Source organism: Cryptomeria japonica, chromosome 1 (genome assembly GCF_030272615.1).
Source record: "Cryptomeria japonica chromosome 1, Sugi_1.0, whole genome shotgun sequence".
NCBI lineage: Eukaryota > Viridiplantae > Streptophyta > Pinopsida > Cupressales > Cupressaceae > Cryptomeria > Cryptomeria japonica.
Window position 1 is genome coordinate 614,514 of NC_081405.1, and position 25,443 is coordinate 639,956.

The following is a 25,443-nucleotide window of genomic DNA, read 5'->3' on the forward strand; positions in this document are numbered from 1 at the left end:
AGAAATCATCCAGAAGACTTAGTCATTGGTGACATGGATACAAAAATTCAGACAAGAAGAAGATTGGCAATGACACCAAAGCACATTGCTTTATCTTCTACGACTGAACCCAAAGATTTCATGGAAGCTAGCTAAGACACACATTGGGTAAGAGCCATGGAAGAAGATTTAAACCAAATAGATAAAAATGAAACTTGGGAAGTCGTCCCACGACCCAAGGACAAAAATGTAATTGGTATCAAATGGGTCTTCAAAAATAAACTAAATGAAGATGGTCAAGTGGTGAAAAATAAAGCAAGGTTAGTATGTAAAGGCTATGCACAAGTGGAAGGGGTTGACTTTGAAGAAACATTTGCCCCAGTTGCACAATTAGAGGCCATAAGAATGTTCCTAGCATTTTCTTGTTACAAAAACTTCAAAGTTCATCAAATATACGTCAAGTCAGCATTCCTTAATGGACATCTAGAGGAAGAGGTTTATATTGAACAAGCTGAAGGATTCATCTTGTCAGAACACAAAGATTATGTATGCAAGCTCAAGAAAACTCTCTATGGATTAAAGAAAGCCCCTAGAGCTTGGTATTCTAGATTGGACAAATACTTGCAAGACCAAGGATTCAAGAGAGGTGTAGAAGACAACAATCTCTACTTCAAGATTGAAGATGAGCATCAATTAATTGGTGTAGTATATGTCGATGATATCATCTTTGGAGGTAGAAAAAATAGTATGTATTGAGATTCTGCTCAAAGGATGCAAAAAAAGTTTGAAATGTCCTTGTTGGGTGAACTTTCTTTCTTCCTAGGGTTACAAGTCTCTCAATTCACTGAGGGAATTTTTATTTCACAAACAAAATATACTAAAGAAATGTTGAAAAGGTTTAACCTTAGGATGGAGGAATGCAATCCTATGAGCAGTCCTGTGAGTACTCCTATAGTCACAGGGTGTAGGTTAAGTAAAGATGATGAATCTCCCGAGGCTAATCAAATGCTCTACATATCTATGATAGGAAGTTTGCTTTATTTGACAGCCTCAAGACTAGATATTATGCAAGTAGTTGGGATTGTAGCAAGGTTTCAAGCAGCCCATAAAAAGACACATGTACAAGCAGTGAAGAGAATCTTTAAATACTTGAAAGGAACCTTGAATTTTGGCTTATGGTACCCAAGAGGTGAAGATTCCACCTTAAGAGCATATATAAATGCAGATTGGGCAGGTAGTTTGGATGATGGAAAGATTGCTAGTGGCAGTGCGTTCTTTCTAGGCAACAGTCTTGTTTCATGGTTTAGTAAGAAACAAGATTTAGTCTCTCCAACCACTACTGAAGTAGAGTACATAGTAGCAACTTCATGTTGTACTCAGGTTCTTTGGATGCATCAAACATTGAAAGATACCGAAGTGGAGTATGATCACCCGACACCTATATTTTGTATAACACAAGTGCCAAATTAATATTTCCTAAAATCCGGTGATGTAATCAAGGACTAAACACATTCCCATCAAATATCATTTCTTGAGGAAAAAGGTTGAAGAACAACAAGTGAAGATGGAATATGTTACTACCAAAGAACAAGTGGCAGATATATTTACAAAGCCTCTTCCCAAAGAGACTTTTCAGTTTCTCAAACAAAAATTAGGGGCGATATCCTATTCTTCCAAGAAAAACAACATATAAAGGAGAGCTCTTCATTGCACTATTATGCCTTTGCCATTGATGTCAAATGGGGAGAAGTTGAGACAAGGGAGTCTTTGAGCAAGTGGGAGCATTGTATATTCAAGATCAAATCATTTCCTTGAGATGTTGCCATCAATGACAAAGGGGAAAATTGTTGAAATGTTTGTCATTGATGTCATTGGTAAAAGCAATATGAATCTAGTAATTAGAACCTCACCATGATCATGTAATGTCCCCACTTTAGCAGTTGACCAAGTGTGTGTGCGTTAGCCTTGTTCTACATGGTCCCGAGGGCTAACGAAGGGTTTAAGGGGATCCTGGAGTGTTTTGGCCTAGTCAATTCCAGTTTGGGCCAAAACGAAGTTGATTGACTCAGTTTCAGGCATACTTATTATTTTTAGTAAGTCAGCAGGACATAGTGGAGGCCAGTTTTGGTGTTTGGATTTGATACTCCTCAGTGAGAGCTTTCCGACGAGCTATCACTCGCATTATTCGGAGTTCGATTGCTAATACATTTTAATGCCTAAAGTTTTATTAAAGTAACATTTAATTTAATTGTAAAATATTAAAGTGTTACTCTAATATTTATTTTATGAGGATTTGTACCCAAGGGAGACATAAGTGAATATTTTAATATATGTTTTATATTGCTCATCTTTTATCCCACATTGCCCATGAGAGTTGAGTGGACCCTTGGAAAAAGAATAAAAGAAAGCGTTTGTGGCTTCATTAGATATGTTGAATATGAGAAGAATTGGTAAATGTGAGTTGCAGATCCATTCTTGGCATTAGAGGACGTCTATCCTCTCTTGTGACATTCTAGACATCATTCCCCTGGGGTTTGGCCTTTGGAATCCATTGCTATCAGCTTCATTATCAAGCAAATTGGGTGCATTTCCAGCTACAGGCAAATTTAATGTTTGTTCATATCTTCTTCCCTACTTGTCCAATGCTTATGCCATTTTGAGGAGATGATTTTATGAAGATATTGGACCTGTTGAAGACAAATTAATATTGCTGCAACACTATTCATGCGGGTACTATTCACGTGGTTACTATTCATGCGGGTACTATTCATGTCACTGTAGCAGCAAGATTGAAAATGATTGCTGGAGTATTATGTCAATAATGCTGGAATAATTAGTGAGTTGATAATCTGCCATGTATTTGATTTTATTAAAATCTGAAAATAACATCTTATCAGTAGTAGTTCAATTTTCAGTTTGCATATTATTGTAGTTTCATTCTTGTCCATATTCTGTGATTTCAATTCCATGTAAAACAAACCAACATTTCATTTCCGGAGCCATAAGGGAATTTAAAACATTAAACGGAGAAATAAGGAGTTGGATGCAAACTGTTTGATAAAATTCCTAGCAACAATTGGTATGGTTTTTGGGCATTCCGGGGTGTCCATTTCAGTGGTATCAGAGCTATAAGTCTTGCCATCCTGTGGAGGTCTTACAAAGACTTTGGAACAGCCGGATAGAGGGAAAAGTGTTTGACGAAATATCAAAACACTAAAATCAGAAATTAATGAATTAAAAGACATGCTAAGCATGTATGTTTAAGCATGCAACAGGGGCCTTATAACTTCCGCCATACCAAAGCAAGACAAAACAAAAATTTGAACTCACAGAGCGAGCAGTCTAGTTCATCCGTGCAGGTGGACATAGAATCCAGTCATACAGACATAGAGGAGATATTCTTTGATCAGGACAGCAATATGGGTGACCGAGATGATAGGAATACCAGTTTAGATCAGGGGGAGGTAATGTTCAGACAATTACTGGGTACGTTAGAGCAAGGGCAGCGTATGCAGCAGGAGCAGAATAGGCGAATGGACATGATGTTGCAGCTTATGGCTAGACAGATGGGCGTCAATATTAATCCAGGTGATGCCAACAATGGAAACAATAACAATGGGGGAAACGATAACAATAGGGGCAATGATAATAATGGAGGCCGAGGCAACAACAATGGCCCTGAGAATAACATTAATGGTAATAATGGACATGGCAACAATGGGAATGAGGCGGATAACTTTAGACACATTGCACGCCCAGCTCGAACAGCGAGCTCGAGACCTCTTCTACCCACCTTCCCACCTAGGGATCCGGTTCAACCAGTGAACGAACCGCAGATTACTGAGTTACAGGGTCAGTTCAGGAGGGACTGGGAGGCCAGTGGACCCGAGTTTCAGGCAGATATTTCCCTCAGAGATTATATGGACTTGGGGATGAGACATATGCCTAGAGCAGGAGGGAGGAATCAGAATTTTGAGCTGAGAAAGAAAGTTGGAAAACTTTCCTTGCCTTATTGTGATGCTTAAGGGAAGATGACCGCACGAGCTTGGGTGCAGAAGGTAGATACATACTTGCAGCTAAATCCTATGTCTGAGGAGGAGGCTATCAAGTATGCGGCTATGCATTTGGACGACGTTGCGCATGAATGGGGGCATCATGGCATGGTGACTCTGGGGCATAATCAGATTACATCCTATGAGGAATTCACAGAAAGATTGATTGAGAGATTTGACACTAGGGATCCCGAGTTACATTTCAAGGAGCTAGCACAGTTAAAACAGTCAGGTTCTGTGGATGCTTACATCGCCGAGTTTCAGCATTTGTCTGTACTTGTTACTGATATCTCTCCTAGGAGATTGGTGGTGTTATTTTGTGATGGGCTTGCTGATCCATTACGTGGTTGGGTGAAGGGACATGATCCACTCACCTTAGCAGAAGAAACTAAAAAGGCACGAGATTTAGCCCCTTCGGTATACAAAGGAAAATACCATTCAACAGATTCTTCCTACCGCAAGGACAAAGACAAAAAACCATTTCAGAAAGAGTATAACAAACCCAAAGAAGGATCAAAAGGACTAGACAGTGAAACCTTGAATGAACTTCGAAAGAAGAAACTATGCTTCCAGTGTAGAGAGCCTTGGGACTTATCTCATAAATGCCCTCTCAAGGCTAAGGCAAATCAAATGGAGTATTTTTCAACAGGGGAGTCAGAGTCAGAGGGGGAGGATTAGCACTCCGATTCAGATGAGGGTAACACGATAGAGGAGAGCAGCATTCCTAAGGATGATAGATCGTTGGCACACTTGACAGGGGCCCAAAAGGCAATCCAATTTAAGGTCAGGGGTACTATCCAGGGGCAGAAAGTGATATCTCTCATTGACACTGGGGCTACACATAACTTTATAGATACGCAGTTGGTAGCCAGGAGAGGCTTACAGACAGAGGAGCATGATGGTTTTAGAGTCATGGTGGCTAATGGCCAAAAGCTATTATGTACTCAGAAGGTTTCAAATCTTCACATTAGATTTGGAGATGGCTATGAGTTGGAGGATGATTTCTATGTTGTGGACATGGGAGATTACGACGTCATCCTCGGTATGACATGGATGGCATCGCTGGTTGAGTTCACTTTCAACCTAGCGAAGTTGGAAATGAGGTTTCAACATGAGGGTAGGACTGTTGTTCTCAAGGGACTTTTAGATGGGAGTTGCAGGGTAGTCTCTTTGAGGAGAATGGAGAGACTTTTTCGGCATAATGACATAGAGTGGGCAACAGAGTGCTTAGTTATGCCATCTTCACCGGAGCCTCGGGTGAAGAGTCATCCACCAGATATATAGGAGATTCTTGACAGACATGCCAAGGTATTCAGTGATATTCCTCACGGGGTTCCTCCTGACAAGGGTGCAGAGCATGTTATTGAGCTCGAGGAGGGAGCCAAACCAATGATGATCACTCCCTATCGTCATCCTAAGAAACATAAAGATGAGATAGAGAAGGCAATTCAGGAGTTGTTGGAAATGGGGCACATCAGGCCTAGCAAAAGCCCCTTTGCTTCAGCTGTAGTTCTGGTAAAGAAGAAGGATGGGACAATGCGTATGTGCATCAATTATAGGGCATTGAATAAGAAAACAATAAAAAACAGATATCCCATTCCTCGGATTGATGAGTTGATTGATGAATTGCATGGAGCATGCTTTTTCACCAAAATAGACTTACAGTCTGGATACCATCAGATCAGGATGAGGGTAGAGGACATTGAGAAAACTGCCTTCCGATGTCACTATGGCCACTTTGAGTTTATGGTTATGCCATTTGGACTAACCAATGCACCGCTACATTTCAGAGTTGTATGAACCAGGTATTCAGGGAGCAGTTGAGGAGATTTGTCTTGATCTTCTTTGATGACATCTTGGTCTTCAGTAAGACCTGGGAGGAACATTCACAGCATTTGGAGGAGGTATTATCTATCCTAGAGAGAGAGTCTTTGTATGCCAAGGAGTCTAAGTGTGAGTTTGGTATGACAGAATTACTATACCTTGGGCATATTATTAGTGCAGATGGAGTTCGAGTAGACCCTGAAAAGATTAGAGCTATAGTTGATTGGCCTACTCCTACGAACCTCACACAGCTTAAGGGATTCTTTGGTCTTTGCGGATTTTACAGAAGGTTTGTTAAGGGTTTTTCACAGACGGCAGCGCCTTTGACAGATCTCACCAAGAAGGTGGCCTTCGTGTGGACAGGTGCAGCACAGAGGTGTTTTGAGCATTTCAAGCAGGTAATGTCTTCATGTCCAGTTCTAGCTCTACCAGATTTCATGAAGCCTTTTGAGCTTCATTGTGATGCATCGGGTGATGGGATTGGAGCAGTATTGATGCAGGAGAAGCATCCCATTGCATTCGAGAGTAGGAAGCTCCGGGGAGTTGAGAGGAGTTATTTTGTCTATGACTGGGAGATGTTGGCCATAATGCATGCATTGGCCAAATTCCGATCATATTTAGTAGGTGGGCGTTTTGTGATCAAAACTGATCACAATAGTATTAAATACTTCATGAACCAGCGTGATCTTAATGACCGGCAACAGAAATGGGTTACTAAATTGCAGGCTTATGACTTTGACATAGAGTTTGTCAAAGGTAAGAAAAACGTGGTGGCTGATGCCTTATCTCGGAGACCTCACTTATGTGCTCTGGCAGAGATTTCAGGGGATTGGAGAGATCGGATTATAGCAGAGTATGTCAGAGATGCTTGGGCTTTTGGATTGATTTCAGGTACTATACAGGATGATCGCTATGAGGTGATAGATGGATTGATCAGAGTTCAGGACGGGGTTTATTTGATTCCGTCATCACATTTGAGAGAGGTGATACTGAAGGCATTTCATGATGCACCCACAGCTGGGCATCCGGGGATCTTCAAGACCTACAGGCAGATCCGAGAGCGGTTCTCATGGAGAGGGCTCAAGGATGATGTTCAGAGGTATGTCAGGGAGTGTGCGGTTTGTCAACAAAATAAGGGAGAGCACACATTTCCTGCAGGTTTATTACAGCCCTTGCCCATTCCTGATAGGAAATGGGAAAGTATTTCGATGGACTTCATCACTGGTTTACCACGAGTGCAGGGAAGGGATTGCATCTGTGGTGGTGGACCGCTTGACGAAATTCACTCACTTCTTTGCTATTCCGTCCATTTACATAGCAGCACAGGTGGCAGATCTTTTCTTTAGAGAGATATTCAGGTTACATGGGTTGCCCAGATTCATTGTCAATGATCAGGATAGTAAGTTTATGAGTGTTTTTTGGCAGGAGTTGTTTAGGTTGTGTGGTACAGATCTTACACCTAGCACTAGTTATCATCCGCAGACAGATGGGCAAACAGAGATTGTGAATAAATGGGTGGAGGGATATTTGAGGAACTATGTAACTGCACAACAAAAGGCTTGGGTCAGATGGTTGCATATGGGAGAGTATTGTTATAACACCACTTATCATATGTCCATCGGGATGACTCCTTTCATGGCACTCTATGGTTATGACGCACCTAGCTTCATGGATTTAGTTTTGGGGGACAGCAGAGTGCCCAAAGCCAAAAACTTATTGCAGGATAGTCAGGACATCCTGAAAGTGCTCAAGGAGAATAGATAGCAGGCTCAGAATCAACAGAAATTGTACGCTGATCAACACCGAATAGAGCGCAGTTTCGAGGTAGGGGATATGGTTTACTTGAGGCTACAACCATATAGACAGTCATCGCTCAAGAAGAGCGGAGCTGAAAAGTTGAAGCCTAGATTTTATGGTCCCTACAAGGTGAATTGCAGAGTGGGCGAAGTCGCTTATGAGCTTGAGCTTCTAGAGGGCAGTCGGGTGCACAATGTGTTTTATGTGGCTTAAGAAAGCCATTGGTTAGAGTGTAGTGCCTTCTGCAGATTTACCCCCTTTGGATGAGGAGGGGAAGCTTGTGTTAGTACCCGAGGCTATTCTGGACACCAGAGAGAGGAAGCTTAGAAACAAGATAGTGAAGGAGTATTTGGTCAGATGGAGAGACCTGCCGGAGGAGGATTCTACATGGGAGAGTGAGCAGGTTATTCAGCAGGCTGGACTGAGATTGCTTGAGGACAAGCAATTTCAAGGGGGGTGGACTGTAATGTCCCCACTTTAGCAGTTGACCAAGTGTATGTGCGTTAGCCTTGTTCTACATGGTCCCGAGGGCTAACGAAGGGTTTAAGGGGATCCTGGAGTGTTTTGGCCTAGTCATTTCCAGTTTGGGCCAAAACGATGATTTACTCAGTTTCAGGCATACTTACTATTTTTAGTAAGTCAGCAGGACATAGTGGAGGCCAGTTTTGGTGTTTGGATTTGATACTCCTCGGTGAGAGCTTTCCGACGAGCTATCACTTGCATTATTCAGAGTCCGATTGCTAATACATTTTAATGCCTGAAGTTTTATTAAAGTAACATTTAATTTAATTGTAAAATATTAAAGTGTTACTCTAATATTTATTTTATGGGGATCTGTACCCAAGGGAGACATAAGTGAATATTTTAATATATGTTTTATATTGCTCATCTTTTATCCCACATTGCCCATGAGAGTTGAGTGGACCCTTGGAAAAAGAATAAAAGAAAGCGTTTGTGGCTTCATTAGATATGTTGAATATGAGAAGAATTGGTATGTGTGAGTTGCAGATCCGTTCTTGGCATTAGAGGACGTCTATCCTCTCTTGTGACATTCTAGATGTCATTCCCCTGGGGTTTGGCCTTTGGAATCCATTGCTATCAGCTTCATTATCAGGTAGATTGGGTGCATTTCCAGCTACAGGCAGATTTAATGTTTGTTCATATCTTCTTCCCTACTTGTCCGATGCTTATGCCATTTTGAGGAGATGATTTTATGAAGATATTGGATCTGTTGAAGACAAATTAATATTGCTGCAACACTATTCACGCGGGTACTATTTACGTGGTTACTATTCACACGGGTACTATTCACGTGGGTACTATTCATGTCACTGTAGCAGCAAGATTGAAAATGATTGCTGGAGTATTATGTCAATAATGCTGGAATAATTAGTGAGTTGATAATCTGCCATGTATTTGATTTTATTAAAATCTGAAAATAACATCTTATCAGCAATAGTTCAATTTTCAGTTTGCATATTATTGTAGTTTCATTCTTGTCCATATTCTATGATTTCAATTCCATGTAAAACAAACCAACATTTCATTTCCGGAGCCATAAGGGAATTTAAAACATTAAACGGAGAAATAAGGAGTTGGATGCAAACTGTTTGATAAAATTCCTAGTAGCAAGTGGTATGGTTTTTGGGCATTCTGGGATGTCCATTTCAGATCAGGCCTTGCCCACATCAAGATGACTGATCAGAATTTGATGGTAGCCGACTTTATTAAAGAAATGATAACTGATTCTATACATTAAGAAATGAGTAGTGATAAGAGCGATGGTTAAGATACATGAATAGCGAATAGAACATTGAAAGTACATCATTAAAAGACAGCCATTTATCATTGAAATAAGTCAACAATAGACACAACATGCGATTAGTTTAATTGTCTCTAAAACCAATATTTGTTAGAGTCAGCAATTAAATAATAGTTAGTTTGCAGCGGTTTGTTTTCCTAAAAGGTGAGATTGAAGTGTATTTTGTTTTTGTTTAAAAAGAAAATATCCTAGACAAAAGACACGATTAGTAATAAGGAAGTAAAAAGAGTAAACAAAATACAAAGGTTGTGATTAATGAAAAGGTGACAATACTTAAAAGCTATGACCATTCAAAGAGATATCCTTTCATAGAGACATGAAGGTATAAATAACCATTGTGTAGAGTTGGAAAAGTGGGCGTGAATGAAAAGTGAATAGATCAAGAACATACACCAGATTAAGAGAGAGCATTATATGAAGATCATCTCAGACTTAAGTATATGAGGAGTTTTTAACAAATTTTTGAGAGGAGATTGTTGATATTTTGTGAGTCTTTTGATCAGATTATAAGGGATTTGAGAAGGAGATTTATGGCAGTTTGAAGAAAAGCATTCTAGTGAATCCATCATCCGTTGGAGAAGCGACATTATTAAGGTGGAAAACTGAATGAGGGTTTGGTGCCTCTAGTGAACAAGTGTTCATGAATTGAGTGAGGGGTTGGTGCCTCTAAATTTGTAAAGAAATTTTTATATAAAGCGAGTTTTTTGCCATGGTTTTCTCTCGTAAGGGTTTGCACGTAAATATTGTGTTATTGTGTTCTTTGCATGTGTGTGATAATTGTAATTGTGATTCATAAAGTTTAAATTGATAAAAGTTATTATTATACCGATTCAGCCCTGCCCCTATAAGTATAATCGTGTGCTCAACAATATATACTACATACTATCAATGTTGGATTGTAATATACAAATATTAATAAATAGAAAAATTTGCTCTAAATTAATAAAAGAAAAATATTTTTCAGGACCCCCCTGTGAATCATGATACCTCAACAAGGCAATAGAAAATGAATTGTGGTTGTGGGGTAGTTGTAGTTTGCAAGTAGTGAATAGAGGTCACCTCAGTGAATGATCAGCCATGAGCTTCGTCTCTTGCCTAGTTTGTCATCTTGTGCTCAGTTGCACCATGTCGTTTCCTACCTAGTTGTGCCTCTTCTTTTCACGTGACAAAAAATAACGATATTAAACCCTAAAAAAACGCTTTTTGTAATACACACTAAACGAACAAATTTTTGGGCAAATTTTAGGGTTTAAAGGCACATTTTCACTATTTTTTGTAATAAAAATCACTGCCCATTTTAACATAAGGTGGCCTTGAGTTTATTGATGATTTATTCGTCTCGTTATTTGACCTGTGAGTACTCTCATGGTTTTTCAACCTTAGTTTGATGTATACTTTTGTATGAGATCAAAATTACTTGTAGCTCATTAGTTTTGTATGTCTTAAAAGTTAATTTAGAGAATTGTGCATTTAAAAACCTTTAATTCCTAAAAAAAAATTCTATATTTCATGGTTTTCTAAATTTACCAAGCCCAAATGCTAAGTTCAAGTCCAAACAAAATTAGCTTATTAGTGTGTGGTGAAATTGTTGGAAATAAGCCACACCTAAACTGAAGATGGACTAGTCTTAAAGGAGTTAGTAGCTCAATTAGTAGAGCACACCATCAACAAATGGAAGGTTCTAGGTTTGAGTCCTAGCTGGTCCATGAAAAGCTCAACATGGTATCAAAGCTAGGTCAGGCTAGGAGCTCCAAGCATTCTATAGAGGGGCTTAATTGAAGGTGGTAGAAATAAGCCACACCTAGACCAAAGATAGACTGGTCCTAAAGGAGCTATTGACTTGTGGTAGAGCACTCCAATAGCAAATGGAAGGTCTTAGGTTCAAGTCCTAGCTGGTCCATGAAAAACTCAAGAGAGTTTGAATCTAGTAAGTATGATCTGAAATGTGGCTTTTATTTCTCACTCTAGTTACATTATCTTATTGTAAGAATATTTCCATAGAAATGGGGTCTATTGGCATAGGGAGGGTGCATATTAGTTCATTTTATATGGTCCATTATTTATGGTTTGATATTTTCAATATTCACTCTAGAAGAAGAATGTTATAAAATGTATGGAAAATTCTTTGTAAAACAAGGCTGGAGGCTGCTTACCTAGAGCTACCAGTGTTTGTCACTTTTTTTTAATATTCTGTTTTTTCATAATAAAAGTCTGTTTATTTTTATAAAGAAAAACAGTACAGTTTACCTTTTTTCCAAATAGCTATATTCAGAGCAATGTCTTTGAAACAAAATTTGCAGCAAATATATTTTTGCATCCAAAACCTAAACCATTTTCAACTTGAAATTGAATTGACATATTCACCTAAATTAAGTAAGATTTTACCATACATTAAAACAGATCATTCCTTGATGCTTTTTGCGTTTATAAATATGGTAGCTTTGGTGGTAATGGCAGGTAGGCATAATATTTGAAAGAAGGATGCAACAGTATGTACTACCCATCTTGGCTTTTATTGTACTTTACTCGAAACTTCCACACAAGGTATGCCTAACGTGAGCCAAAAGGGTTAGCTCACTGACTTGTAATTTCAATTTTACAGTTCTGATTCATCTCCGATATTACTATATGATCTCAATGATTTCATTATTTTCATGTTTCAGGAGCTCCGATTCATTATATCTGCTATTCCCATGCTCAATCTTTCAGCAGCAGTTGCAGCTACACGAATGTATAACTCATGACATTCTTGAAAGCAATGTTATTGGTTCTATATATTAATAAGATCTAATTGTTTACCTCACTGGGTAAACAGGAAGAATACAGAAACTGAACAGCAATGTACAATGCAAATATAAAAGAAGTACCAGAATAAGCTTTCCATTAATGTCAAAGGATGTTCATATTATATCCGTCGTTAACAATACATTACATCTCACACGGCTCACATTACTTGTCTCAACACCCGAAGGTGGTACAATATATGACTGCCGAAGGGGTGCGACCCAACCGTCGCAACTCCAACTACCTACCCGTCGGCTAACTAACTATTGATAATTAACATTACTAACTATACACTTTTTCCCGATAACATCATCCCCCCCAAAAAAGAAGTCGTCTCCGACGACTAGCAACAAAATGGAGACAATGTAATATAAATATACAACCAAGTGAAAGTCAAGGAGGGGGCTGAGGAAGCATCCTTGAAGTCGAAGGGTGAGATGCGGGTGGCTGGGCCGCCAGGCAGGCGCGGAGCTCATAGACCTGCTGGGTGCGTGCTGCCACATCCCGCTCTGCTACCAACACCTTCTCTAAGGCAGTCTTCACCATAAGCGCAGCCTCCAGTAGCTCCCTCTCCTTGGTATCGGCGGACTCCGTCATGCGAACCAACTGAGCCTGAACAACATCTAACTCCTGCTGGATGAGACTCCGCGCACCCTGTTCCTCTGAAAGACGGGCGTCCACCGCAACCTTCTCTGCGCGGGCTGTCTCAAGCTGTGCGACCAACTCTGATCTCTCGGCTGCCCACGAGGCTTGTTGCCTAGCCATGTCCTGCTCTAACTCCACTCGAGCAGCCTCGCGAACTACGGACTCATGCTGTGTCTGGCGTAAGGTATAGTAGGCCTCCCTATAAACCTGCTCAATCTCCCGGACGAGAGTCGTCACCCTACTCTCCACGACGGGCTGAGGCACACGCCAAGCCTCCAACATCGCCTCCGTCTGGGTAACTGGCCACCCTCGTGCCTCAAAACATGAGGTGAAAGCTGCGGGACAGCCCTCTCGCATAAACTGGAGGACCTGCTCTAATTCCTCCACAACCTGCTGTAGAGACCGTGGCTGGGCCGCGGCCACCACTCGCCGACCCCTCGTCACCATATCTGCCAGATAAACCTCAATGTCCTCTCCCTCTAGCCCCGATGTAGGTACAGGAAGCCCACGTGGTAACTCAAAAGTCTCCTCAACCACACCAACTGCATCCTGCTGGCCCAGAACACCTTCTCCAAGGACCTGTCCCTCTGCTGGTGCCTGCGTCTCCGCCGAGGAATCCTCCAGATCCACCACCTCAGTGGGAGGCTCTCGCCGAGGTGAGAGTACAGCTGCTCCTACGGGTGGCGTCACTGTCATCTGGAATCTCCGGGTCAGCCAACTCCCCATAGCCGCCACCGATGGAACTGCACTCAACACCTCTGACCCTCTCTCCCCCTCGGAAACATGTCCCGCGACGGGCTCCTCCAACAAGGAGGCCGCAACTGTCACCACTGCATCGGATCCTACGACATCCAGTCGCACCTGAGGCTCCGTCTCAACTATCTCCTCTGCCACGCCTCCCTGCGGTGGACCACACAACTCTGCCGTGCTGTCGGTACATGCCTCGGCTGGTATGGTGGAAGGTGCTGCGGCCGGCTGCACGGGCCTGAGTGTAACGGGCGTGCGGCTCTGTCCAAATGCCGGAATCGAAGTACTGCCCGCGGACGACCCCACAAGTGTGCCAAGTGGGAGTGTGGGTGGTGCAAACAACACTCGCTCTCCGGCGGGCTCCATCCTCCCCTCGTCTGTGGCCCGACTACTACTGTTGTCCTCATCCTCTGAATCCTCGGAATCCTCTGCACTGCTAGAAGTTTCTCGCCCACTATCTGGTTCTGCTGCGGTGGTCTCTAATACCCGTTTCCGCTTCGCGGAAGAGTGTCCAATATCCAGATGTCGCCAATGCATGATAGGAGGCTCACCCTCTGCCAAGGGTCCCTGTGGCCGTACCTCCAACTCAGCCTCTGGCACTGCTTCTCGCGTAGCCTCCAAGAACAGTCCAATGGCATAGTGGGGCATGTAAAAGGTGCGCTGCTCCATCAGCAAGAATGCGCACATCCGCTCTGATAACAAGGTAGCCCAATCATAGACGACTCCGTTCATCAACCCGTTCATCAATACTATCTGTGGTAGAGCGATGTCTGATGCCCTACCCGACCCTGTCAACCTGCTTTTGATGACGTCCATAATGCATCGCCAGTGACCCTCTGCGACAAAGGACCTGCGCATCCCACGACCCTTCGTGGCGTCTACGATGCTCGCCAACTCTGCGGGGGTCAAGTCTCGGGACACTCGCTTAATCCAATGTTCTTTTTCTTCCCGTGTCATCTTCTTCGGTTTCAAGTCCACTTTCTTGCCATGTATGCCAGGGATGCCAAATACTCTGGTGAAATCTGCAGGTTTGAAGGATATGGTGATATCCTTCCCCAAATACTCAAATGTGCTCGTCCGTGAGCGGCTATCAAAGGTGTCAACCATATACCGCAATGCTCCCTCGTACTCGCGAATGGCGAACACAGGCATCCGTATAGCCCATTCTACCCCTGCTCGGCGAAGACTTGTTTTCACCAAATTATCATCCGACGTGTCTTGCCACCATTTCCGACATTCCACCCCATTCAATCCCTCAAAAGTGATATTCTGTGAAGTGGAGGTGTTCTTCCCTCGTGCGGTGGACTGCTGTGGTGTCTTTTTCTTCTGCCTGGCTTCCATTGTGCCACCTGCTATTCGAACACCTGAAGGGAGAATACGTGCATCCGGCTTCCTATGGCTGCTATCCTGCAGTTGTTTTTTCCAGTTTCTTTTTCCCGCAGACTCCATTAGCTTCCTGTAACTGATTCTTGATTTTAGCTGCTAACTGCCTCCAGGCACCGAAGAGCGAAGACTGTGCGGTGCGTTTTTTTTTTTCACGACAGAATCCCCCTTCTTCCTTCTACCGCACGGTAGCTACCTCCGCCCAAAATTCTTCCTTTACCGCACGGTTGCTTGTCTTAGCTCCGTTTTATTTCCCTTTGGCGTTTTTATCTCCCTTCGGTAGGCGTGGCTGTGCGGTGAAGGCGTGGCTGTGCGGCGCTGTTTCTTTTCCCTTCGTTCGGTAGGCGTGGTGGTTGTGCGGCGTTTGTCCTCACCCTCGGTGGCTGCGTGCGGTGCCTTTGTCTCTTGCTTCGCGTGCTTCGCTGTGCGGTGTTCTCCGTTTTACCTCCTTTGCGCTTTGTGCGGTGTTCCCATCTTTTGCGCTTTGTGCGGCTTTATAACCCTCCCGACTACCACCGCACGGTGGCTTCCACCGCACGGTGGCGTCCACCGTCGGTGGTCCCACCGTCGGTGGTGCCACCGCACGGTGGCTTCCACCGTCGGTGGTGCCACCGCACGGTGGTGTCCGCCTACGGTGGTGCCACCGCACGGTGGTGTCCACCTACGGTGGTGCCACCGCATGGTGGTGTCCACCGTGGGTGGTGCCACCACGTGGCCACCGCACGGTGGTGCCACTACGTGGCCACCGTGCGGTGGTCCTTTTTCTAACTTTTTTTCAATTTTTTTTTCAATTTTTTTTCAATTTTTTTTCAATTTTTTCCGCAAAAATTTTTTTCAAGTTTTTTTTCAAAATTTTTTTTTTTCGAATTTCTAATTTTTTTAAATTTTTTTTTTTTTCCATTTTCATTTATTGCCTGACTGCGACTGTGCGCCTCCTGTCGGGCTGCTCCTGCGCGCTTCCACCCTCTGGTGATACACTTTCAGTTTCGACCCATTGACGCCCTCTGGAATTTCCTGTCCGTCGAGGGTCGAGAGCTTAACGGATCCATTGGCTGCGACCTCTTGGATCCTGTAAGGGCCTAGCCACTTCACTTTAAACTTGCCGGGCTTAATCTCGTTCCTTCCGTTATACTTTAGGACTAATTGGCCCGGCGTGAACCTCGCCCACCGAATGTGTTGGTCATGCCAGTATTTCCTGCGTTGCTGGGCCACGTCTGTCACCCATTGTGCCATCGTTCGTCTTTCATCCAACTTATTTAAGGCGTATAGTCTCTCTCGAAGGCTTTCCATGTCGCCTAGTTTGTTGTCAATGGCGATTCTGAGACTTGGCACCATGAATTCAATTGGCACTACAGCTTCCTGGCCGTACATCAATTGGAAAGGTGTCTGCCCGGTGGTTACTTTGTAAGTTGTGCGGTACGCCCAAAGTACCGAAGGCAGACGCTCTTCCCAGTCTTCCTTTTCCACCCCACAAGACTTATAAATTACCGACACGATGATTTTGTTGGTTGCCTCGGCCTGACCGTTTGCCCTGGGATAGTACGGACTCGATAGAGAATGAAAAATTTTGAACTCGGTTGTCAGTAGTCGAACAATATGATTTACAAAGTGCCCCCCTCTATCACTTGTCAGTTGAATCGGTATTCCGTACCGGGTGATAATCTGTTCATAAATGAATTTCGCCGTGCTGACGGCGGAGTTGTCTGCCAACGCCCTGGCTTCGACCCATTTGGTCAAATATTCTGTCGCCACGACAATGTATCTACATCGTCGGGCGCGACTCGGTTTTAATGGACCAACGAAGTCTAACCCCCATCTTTCGAACAATTCTTGAGCATGCGCCGGGTTAAGTGGCATGAAATCTCTTTTTAATGGTCGCCCAGCACGCTGACATGTATCACAACTTGTCACCCATTCTCTGGCGTCATTATGCAGTGTCGGCCACCACAAGCCAGCTAGTAGGATCTTCCTTGCTGTCGTATCCGGTCCCATGTGCCCTCCAGCAGCCCTTTCATGGGCTTCTCTCAATACTCCTGGGATTTCCTCTTCCAAGACGCATCGTCGTAGGATCTGGTCAGGTCCCATTTTGTAGAGAAGACCATTTATAAGTTGGAATGTTCGGCTTCTTAATACAAGTTTCCGTCTTTCACCTGGTGGCATTTCCTTCGGAAATGTTGATGTTGACAGATATTCCCCCACACTCGTGTACCAATGAGGAAGGATGGCAATGCGGAAAAGATGGGTGTCCGGAAAATCCTCGCTAATGCCTTCGGCCGGCTCTCCCGACTTGATCCGTGATAGTTGGTCAGCTATGACGTGGCTCCTGCCAGGTCTAACAATGATGTTGAATGTAAATTCTTGTAACAGCAACAGCCATCGACTAATCCGCCCCTGGATGATTGGCTTGTTCACCAAATACATCAACGCCTGGTGATCCACATAAAATGTGAATGGTGTCGCCAATAAATAATGTCGGAATTTTTGGACGGAGTATACCATGCCGAGGGCTTCTCTCTCCGTCGTGCTGTAGTTCCTCTCCGCGTTTGACAAGAGTCGACTTGCAAAATATACTGGGTGGTCCAACCCGTGGCTGCCGACCAGTGCCAGGGTGGCCCCTATGGCGAAGTTGGATGCGTCGACATGTACATGGAACTCTTTGTCCCAGTCTGGGTATGTCAAGATTGGCGCACCCACCAATCGTGATTTTAACTCTTGAAAAGCCTCTTCCTGGGCCGTCCCCCAGACGTACGGCTCCCCCCTTCGTGTCAGCTTATCAAGTGGGTATGATACTTGGGCAAAGTTCTTAATAAACCGCCTATAATACCCGATGTGTCCAAGAAATGACTTGACGCGGGTGACATCGTCGGGCGCCTCCATCTCTACAATGACTCGTATTTTGTCAGGGTCCGTCTTCAGTCCAGCCTTACAGACGATGTGCCCTAGTAATTTGCCCTGAGGCACCATGAATCTGCATTTCTTAGGGTTTAGGGCGAGGCGGGCTCGTCGGCATCTCTCCATGCATTCGCCAAGTGCGGCCAGATGTGCCTCCTCCGTGCTGTAAATGGACCAATCATCCAAGAATGCTTTGAAGTTTCCTACGGACATTTTATTGAAGATATGGAGGATTATCCGTTGAAAGGTAGCTGGCGCATTGCACAACCCGAATGGCATCCGGTTGTATGCATAGACGCCATCTTCTACGACAAAGGTGGTCTTCAATTTGTCCTCCTCTGCAATGGAAATTTGATTGTATCCGGAGAATCCATCCATAAACGAATAAATTTCATGACCCGCGACTTCCTCGAGAATGGTGTCTGTGAATGGTATGGGAAACGGATCTTTAATTGTGACAGCATTCAAACACCTGAAGTCTACACAGATTCTTATCTGATCGGCCTCCTTTTTCAAAGATATCACAATGGGTGATACCCATTCACTCGTCTGGACCTTGAAGATAATCCCTGCTTCCAACATGCGGTCAATTTCATTATTTACCCTGGCCGCATAATTTTTGTTCATTCTGTATGGCCTCTTCCGTACGGGCACGGCTCCGGGAACCAAAGGGATCCGATGTACACAGAGTTCTTGTGGTACCCCCTTGAGGTCCTTATATGTCCAAGCGAACACGTCTTTGTATTCTGTAAAAATTTTGAACGCCGCCGTCTTTAAGACGGGATTCCAGTCGTCGCCGACCAGAATATTTTTCTGTTCTGAAGTTTCTCCAAGGTTTGTAACTTGAAGTGTGGATTCTTCATACCTTATGGGCTTACTTTTGTCAAACTTGTGCGCTGGTGCGTCATCCACAGGGACATCCCCTTCCTTGTATTGTCCGTACTCTGGCGGAAACTCGTTCATGTCAGGTCCTTCAATCTCCAACATATTGCACCCGTACAATAATTCATAGTCTTCCATTTGCCAATGGAAGAGCCCTCTCAAAGAATCCGTCTCATCCTCAGAACAGGCTTGAATTCCTAAGATGCCTTCATCATTTGGTTCCCTGCCCTCCTTCCCTTCGTCGGTATTGTCTCTGTCGGACTCTGACTCCGATGCCAACTCTTCACTGACCTGTTGAGTTTTGAGGTCAATGGTATACCTTCGGCCAGCCTTTTCCATGGACAAGGTGTTTTTCTTCCAATTGTGATTTGCTTTGGCCGCCACCAACCAGCCTCTGCCGAGGATGGCGTCGTACCCCTTCTTCTTCAATGGGATGACTACAAAATTCAGGACGAATGGCTGTGTTCCGATCGTCACCTGTTGCGCCATGAGTGTGCCCAGCGGCTTGATGCCGTGTTGGTCTGCTCCCAATAAATTAAAGGTGGACGGCCAGAGAGTAGGTTTACCCAATTTTTTCCATGTTTCCTCTGGCAAGACATTTACTCCCGACCCGCCGTCGACAATTGTGTCGGTCAGGATGGTGCCCAATATACCCATTTCCACCACTGCTGGGTGTCTACCATTGTTGATCGTCAGGGTTAATGGGTCTGCTGCTGTCTCGCCAAGGTTGTCCTTGCCATGTATTGGTTGGCCTACTGGGGTTACTATTGCGGATTGCAACAACGTCGCTCGCAAGTGCGGCATACTTTCCAGGAGGTCCTTCATTTTGACAGGTATCTCAACCTGTAACAGTTGGTTTATAATGTTTGTTTCTCCTTCAGAGCGAGAAGTACCCGCCAGCTTTTGTGCACCCTTGCTCCTCAACATCTCCTTCTCCAATTCCGCTCGTGCCTCCAGTGCCTTTTGTTTTTCCGTACGGGGGTCTGGATAAGTGGCTGCTTTCGTCTTGGACCTCGTTATGGCGAGTGCATCCTCCGTTTCTACATTCAATAGGTTCACGCCAGATTTGGGACAATTGCCATCATCATGGTCCCCGGGACCGCACCACTTGCAAAGTTTTTGTGGTGCTTCCTCCACCGTACAGTCTCTAGCGAAATGCCCCCAGTGATTGCAAGCTCGGCATTGTATCATCGGCCGCCCTTTAGCGTCGTATTGGATTCGGCTTCTATTATTCGTATTGTTATTATTGCCTCTTCCTCGCCTGTTGTTTCGGTAGCCGCCAGACGAGGCGTTGTTGCTCGCAGGCTGGGACGTGCCGGCTGACGCAGATGGTTCTGCAAAGAGAACCTGTTGGCTACGAGTCCTCATATTGTACGGACACTCCTTGGTAAGGTGTCCGGCAATCTGACAAATATCACAAAATGCTTTTTTCGAACAAGACCCCTTGGTGTGTCCGTCGGTACGGCAGTCCGTGCACCATAACTCCCCTTCGTCGCCCTTGCTTGTGCTTCCTTTTGTTGCCTTTATCTCTCTCATCATTCGCTCCATATCTTTTTGGAGAGCCCGTACCTTCCGATTAGAGTCGTCATCACTACTATCACTTTTGTCCGAAGAGGAATCATCGTCCGTCGAGGATTTATCTTTCTTCTTCTTGGACGTCTTCTGTTCACTTTCTAAATCCATTGCCCTGTTATAGGCGTCCGAATATGAAGAAGGGGGTACTATCTTCATTTTTCGTCTAAGGGATTTCTTTAGACCTTCCACGAACCACCGTTTTTTCAATCCGTCTGCCGGCTGGTTCTCCATCTTTCCTAGCAGCTCTTTGAGCCGCCGGCTGTAGGTTCGGACAGTCTCGTCCTTCCTCTGTTTCGTGCCGTAGATTTCGGCTACGATCTCATTATCGTCTCTTAGGAGACGAAACTCTGCTTGAAATTCCTTCTTTAGGTCTGCCCATGTGCCAATTTTAGCCTTATCCGTGTCTGAAAACCAGTCGATGGCTACGCCCCTCAGTGTTGCGGGAAACTGTGTTACCCAATCGTCCTCTTCGGTAACACCATTCGCTCCCCAAATTGTTTCACACGTGCGACAGTGGCGGACAGGGTCTTCTTTCCCATCCCCATGGAACTTTGGAAGTTTTTGTTTTTGTGCCATACCTTGCCTTTTTACTACTGGTGGTGGCTGTTGTCCTACTCCTGATGGGTCAGATCCTATAAGGGGTGCTTGACCGCCGTGCCCCGGTGTCCCTCCGACACTCCTGGCAGCCCCGGTGTCTTCTCCCTCTCCTGCCTCCTCCCCACTCCTTGGAGTTTTGCTAGCCTCTGGTGTGTGTGGCAAGTCCCTCAACTCCCTCAACTGAGTTTGGGTACACTCTATCCTGCGGTGGGTTTCCGCAAGTAACTCCTCCCGACTCCGTGGGTGGCCTCTGGCCTCACCGTCCCCTTCGGAGCATTCCTCCTCTCTTCGCTTATACCTCTGTCGCCTTTCCGCTTGCTATTCAAGGATCAAGGCATGTTGGGCTACTGCACGTTCATCTATATATTGTTGCTTATTTTTGTCTTTATTCAGTGTATTGGGCATTAATTCCCAGACCGCTTTAATGACATAAAAAGTAGAACACTTTTATTCATTCATAACGTGGTAGACAAGTTTATGCCAACAATATGACATAATTATTACAATAAGTGTTCTTTATTCCGTCCCGTATGGCTCACGGTTCAAATGCCCCTGGCGCCATCTCGTTCTGCTTCCCGTTCCTCGTACTGTTGCAAAATTTCTTGGCGTCGCTCCTCCCGGGCAATCTCCTCCAGGCGAGCTTGTTGTGCCAACGATGCTTGTGCTAGCAGTCGAGGGAGATGGTTCATCAACCGATTTACCTCCGGACTCACTTCCAACGCTGTCCACACAGCACTTGGTGGGACTCCTGCCTCCGCCGCCTCTCGTCACACGTGGGTCTGAATGGCTACTTGGAGTAGAATCGAAAATTCTCTCGTCGCAGTGTCTTCTCCTATATAGAGTTCTGTTTGGGCATCGTCGACCTCCGGATTCACCTCACCAACGGGTAGGCCCATTGTGTCTGTGCGCCATCCGTGTCTCCGTGTCTCCTGTTTCGAGTTCGTGTCGGCAACGGCGCCAAATGTTTACCTCACTGGGTAAACAGGAAGAATACAGAAACTGAACAGCAATGTACAATGCAAATATAAAAGAAGTACCAGAATAAGCTTTCCATTAATGTCAAAGGATGTTCATATTATATCCGTCGTTAACAATACATTACATCTCACACGGCTCACATTACTTGTCTCAACACCCGAAGGTGGTACAATATATGACTGCCGAAGGGGTGCGACCCAACCGTCGCGACTCCAACTACCTACCCGTCGGCTAACTAACTATTGATAATTAACATTACTAACTATACACTTTTTCCCGATAACACTAACAATAGTTTTTGCTAGGAGATATCTAATTGCAGCGCTCCATGTTCAATGCCTATCTAAAGGAAAAAGTCTTTGTTTCAAGTTTCAACAATGTAATCTAACACGTATAATGTTCATTGAAATCAAATATTTTTGGCTTGTGCCTATTACATGATCTAATAGAATGATGGATATAATTTCAACAATGAATTGATTGAAGTTTATATGGAATCTCATAATTCTCTGTTTTTTAGTGATAGTAAATTGGAGCCAATAATTTCTTTACTCATTATTGTAGTTAAGAATTTTGTTCATCAAAGAGTTGTATAGGCTTCAAGAACCACACAAGAATGATTTTTAATAGTTATATTAATTGAAGAATTTGTTTTGCAGTTGGAATAATAGGAGGAAAAGCTTTTGGAAGTGGGCATATATTGCCATGATTGGCTCTCTCTTAGCAAGGTTGGAAACCATTCTTATTTTTTCATGTATTTGAGTCATGATTTGCATATCTATTGCATATTTCCATATATTCTGACTGAATTTTTGGCTGGATGCTTCAGTTTAGGATTCTCTATTACAATGAGTGTTGCTTCTTATGCAAACTATCCAGCTGGGTATGCGTTAAATGCTCTGCATAATAAAGGTAATAGAATCTGATTATGCCTGAAACTTAGAGGTAGCGGCTTATTGAATTTGTTAAGATCTTGACAGTATTGGTGAAAAGTCCCCTTCCTAGATTGCACTAACTTTCACCTAAAACATGAATTACACAAATTAGGGTTAGGGTTCGAACTTACTAATCAACAAATTGCTAACAAGATGAACCCTCGCATGTAGATCCTGCACATAAAGCATAAGAACAAATACAAATACATATTCATCTTATTGTTAGGGTTAGATAAAACACTAAAAGTATAATACAAAAGAGTTGGAGAGAAAGGGACATGAAGGTTTGCTTGGAGCCATTTCTACACCAATCCCAGGAGAGGTTGCCTTATACAACCTTCTTGCTTCACTCGGGGGCTCGCACTTGCTTGCCTATCAAGCCCGCTTCTCCCATGTTATTATGTCTTGCAGGGAATGGGTAGAGAATTTAACCAGGTTCCTTGACTCCTCCATGTAAGGGCCATCCAAGCTCTAGATGCCACTTTGGTCATCCTAGAATGGCCTACTTACAAGCCCCTCGTCATACCCTTCCTCCACAAGGGTGTATTACTATGATGCAAACATATCTGAATATTATGTAAATAATCATATTTTATATTTATAATAATTGATGCATAACTTAGATAAATTATTCATATTTAATTATGACTGATTCCCAATAAAGTATGACTGATTCCTAAGCACATTATACCCATTGAGCAGCTATGATAGGAATATAATAGAATGCTGTAAATAGAGTAATGCATTTTCAATATATATTACTAATATGACCACGGAATGTATTGACTGATACAGCTTACCTGTATTAATAATGGTTGGCAGATTCCTTGTTCATTTCTGCAATGGCTGTGATTAGACATGCGATTTCTTCTCCTTTATTTCTCCACTTAATGATTTCTTTCGTTCTATATGATCAATGTGCCTGATCGTTGATATATTAAGAGTGGATCTGCTTTCCTGAATTCTGATATATTGGTGGTTCTTATATGAATTGAATGAATTATAATTCCAATCGACCTGCAATGAATATTATTATCTGTTTTACGAGTTCTGGAAGCCTTAGGTTGGAAAGCCTTGGGATTTCCTAGTGGACTGGACGAAAACCCAATCTCACTTCTGAATTCACAGTTGGACCCTATTGTGTAAGAAATTTGTGAAGTCTCTATTAAAAAGACAAATTTCAGTTTATTTGCAATATTACAAATTTATTATTCAGAAGAAAAGGCTTGCAAATACATTTAATTTACCTTCAGAAAAAGGTTTGGATGAGGAAAGATTAAATAGTTGATCAAGGAATACTCTTATTTGAACAATGCATTAAGAAGATGGTCGGGTGTCTCCAGGAGCATTGATTACCATCCAAACTTAAAGGTTAAAAAATAAATATTTTTTATTCTGAGCGATAGCATTATTGGCATGTTCCTCTATTTGATCAATTACTAATATTACCATTTGTTAGTCACCGTGGTGTCTTGTGACTTGCGGATATAATTTGGGCATAGCATTTGTTTGGGCTTAGGAGCACTCGATATTACTATGGTTGTCTAAGAGCAAAAAGTTGTGGAAATCTTACCTTGCCATGAATGAGTGGGACTGGTATGTGTGGAAAACATTACCATTTGATATCGCAACCTCAGTCATTGTGGGGCAAATCAAAAGGGAAGGCGAATAAGGATATATGGAAAAGATCATATGTTGGCAAATTAAAAAGACAAAGTAGTGGGCAAGGTGGTGTTAGACAGGTCGGGTGTTTGAGACCAGACAGTGAAGGAGCTGGACAGAATAAAGATTAGTTCTTTCAACGCTAAACAGCTACAGGAGTTGTGTGAGCCATTAACCTTCATTATTAGCGTTGGATTTCATATGTGTATTGGATGTGTAGAAAGCCTCCAGAACAGCATATAGCATGCATCACAATCGCTGTCATTTCTGAAGGGTGACATCTTGCAGGAAGGCAAATTGGATTTCCTGTCAACATATTTTCTTTTGTTTCAAGAGGTCAGAAATATATTAATCCCTTGATCTCGTGTGTGTGTGTGTGTGTGTGTGACAGTGTGTGTGTGTTTCCATTCTTGAGTTTCCTTTCCCTTATATTTCATGCAAATTCCATAAATTCAGTTTAACGACGAAGTCTGTTAATCCTGCAAATCTGAAAGTACATGATCAGCAATCTGTTTCATTGTATCCTTTCATTCAAATGGGAAAAATGTGAAAGTTGGGTACAATTCTGTGCTAGGGATTTTTTCAACTTGCTTTATAGAAAAAGCAATCAAAATCTAATCTATAATTAGGGAACAAAAAAAAGCTCCAGGAAGCCCTATGTGAGCTTAAGCTGAAAAAAAGCATGCCTCTCTAAATATAGAATTCACCAACACAGAATGGCTCCCTGCTAACTCTTATTGGCTACTACAAAACTTCTCAAATCATGAACTACACATATTATGCTTTATTGTAGAAAATAATATATACTTCTCCATTCACATTTATTTCCACACTATGACATTTCCTCTACGCTAATCCATTGCTCTTCCATTCTATGCAATTACTTCAC

The 25,443-nt window shown here is 43.2% G+C and overlaps 1 protein-coding gene across 3 annotated transcripts in view; it reads left to right on the forward strand.

Annotated features, from left to right (window-relative positions):
• LOC131036644 (dol-P-Man:Man(7)GlcNAc(2)-PP-Dol alpha-1,6-mannosyltransferase) overlaps positions 1–25,443 on the forward strand; it is a 229,051-nt gene that overhangs the window by 175,889 nt on the left and 27,719 nt on the right. For all 3 annotated transcript variants that reach the window (XR_009104127.2, XM_057968579.2, XM_057968580.2), the window contains 4 exons: positions 11,932–12,018; positions 12,138–12,205; positions 22,617–22,685; positions 22,787–22,869. Coding sequence is in view for 2 of the 3 variants with exons in the window: in XM_057968579.2 (XP_057824562.1) it covers positions 11,932–12,018; positions 12,138–12,205; positions 22,617–22,685; positions 22,787–22,869 (307 nt within the window). In the remaining variant the exon portion in view is untranslated. The remainder of the gene's footprint in view (positions 1–11,931; positions 12,019–12,137; positions 12,206–22,616; positions 22,686–22,786; positions 22,870–25,443) is intronic.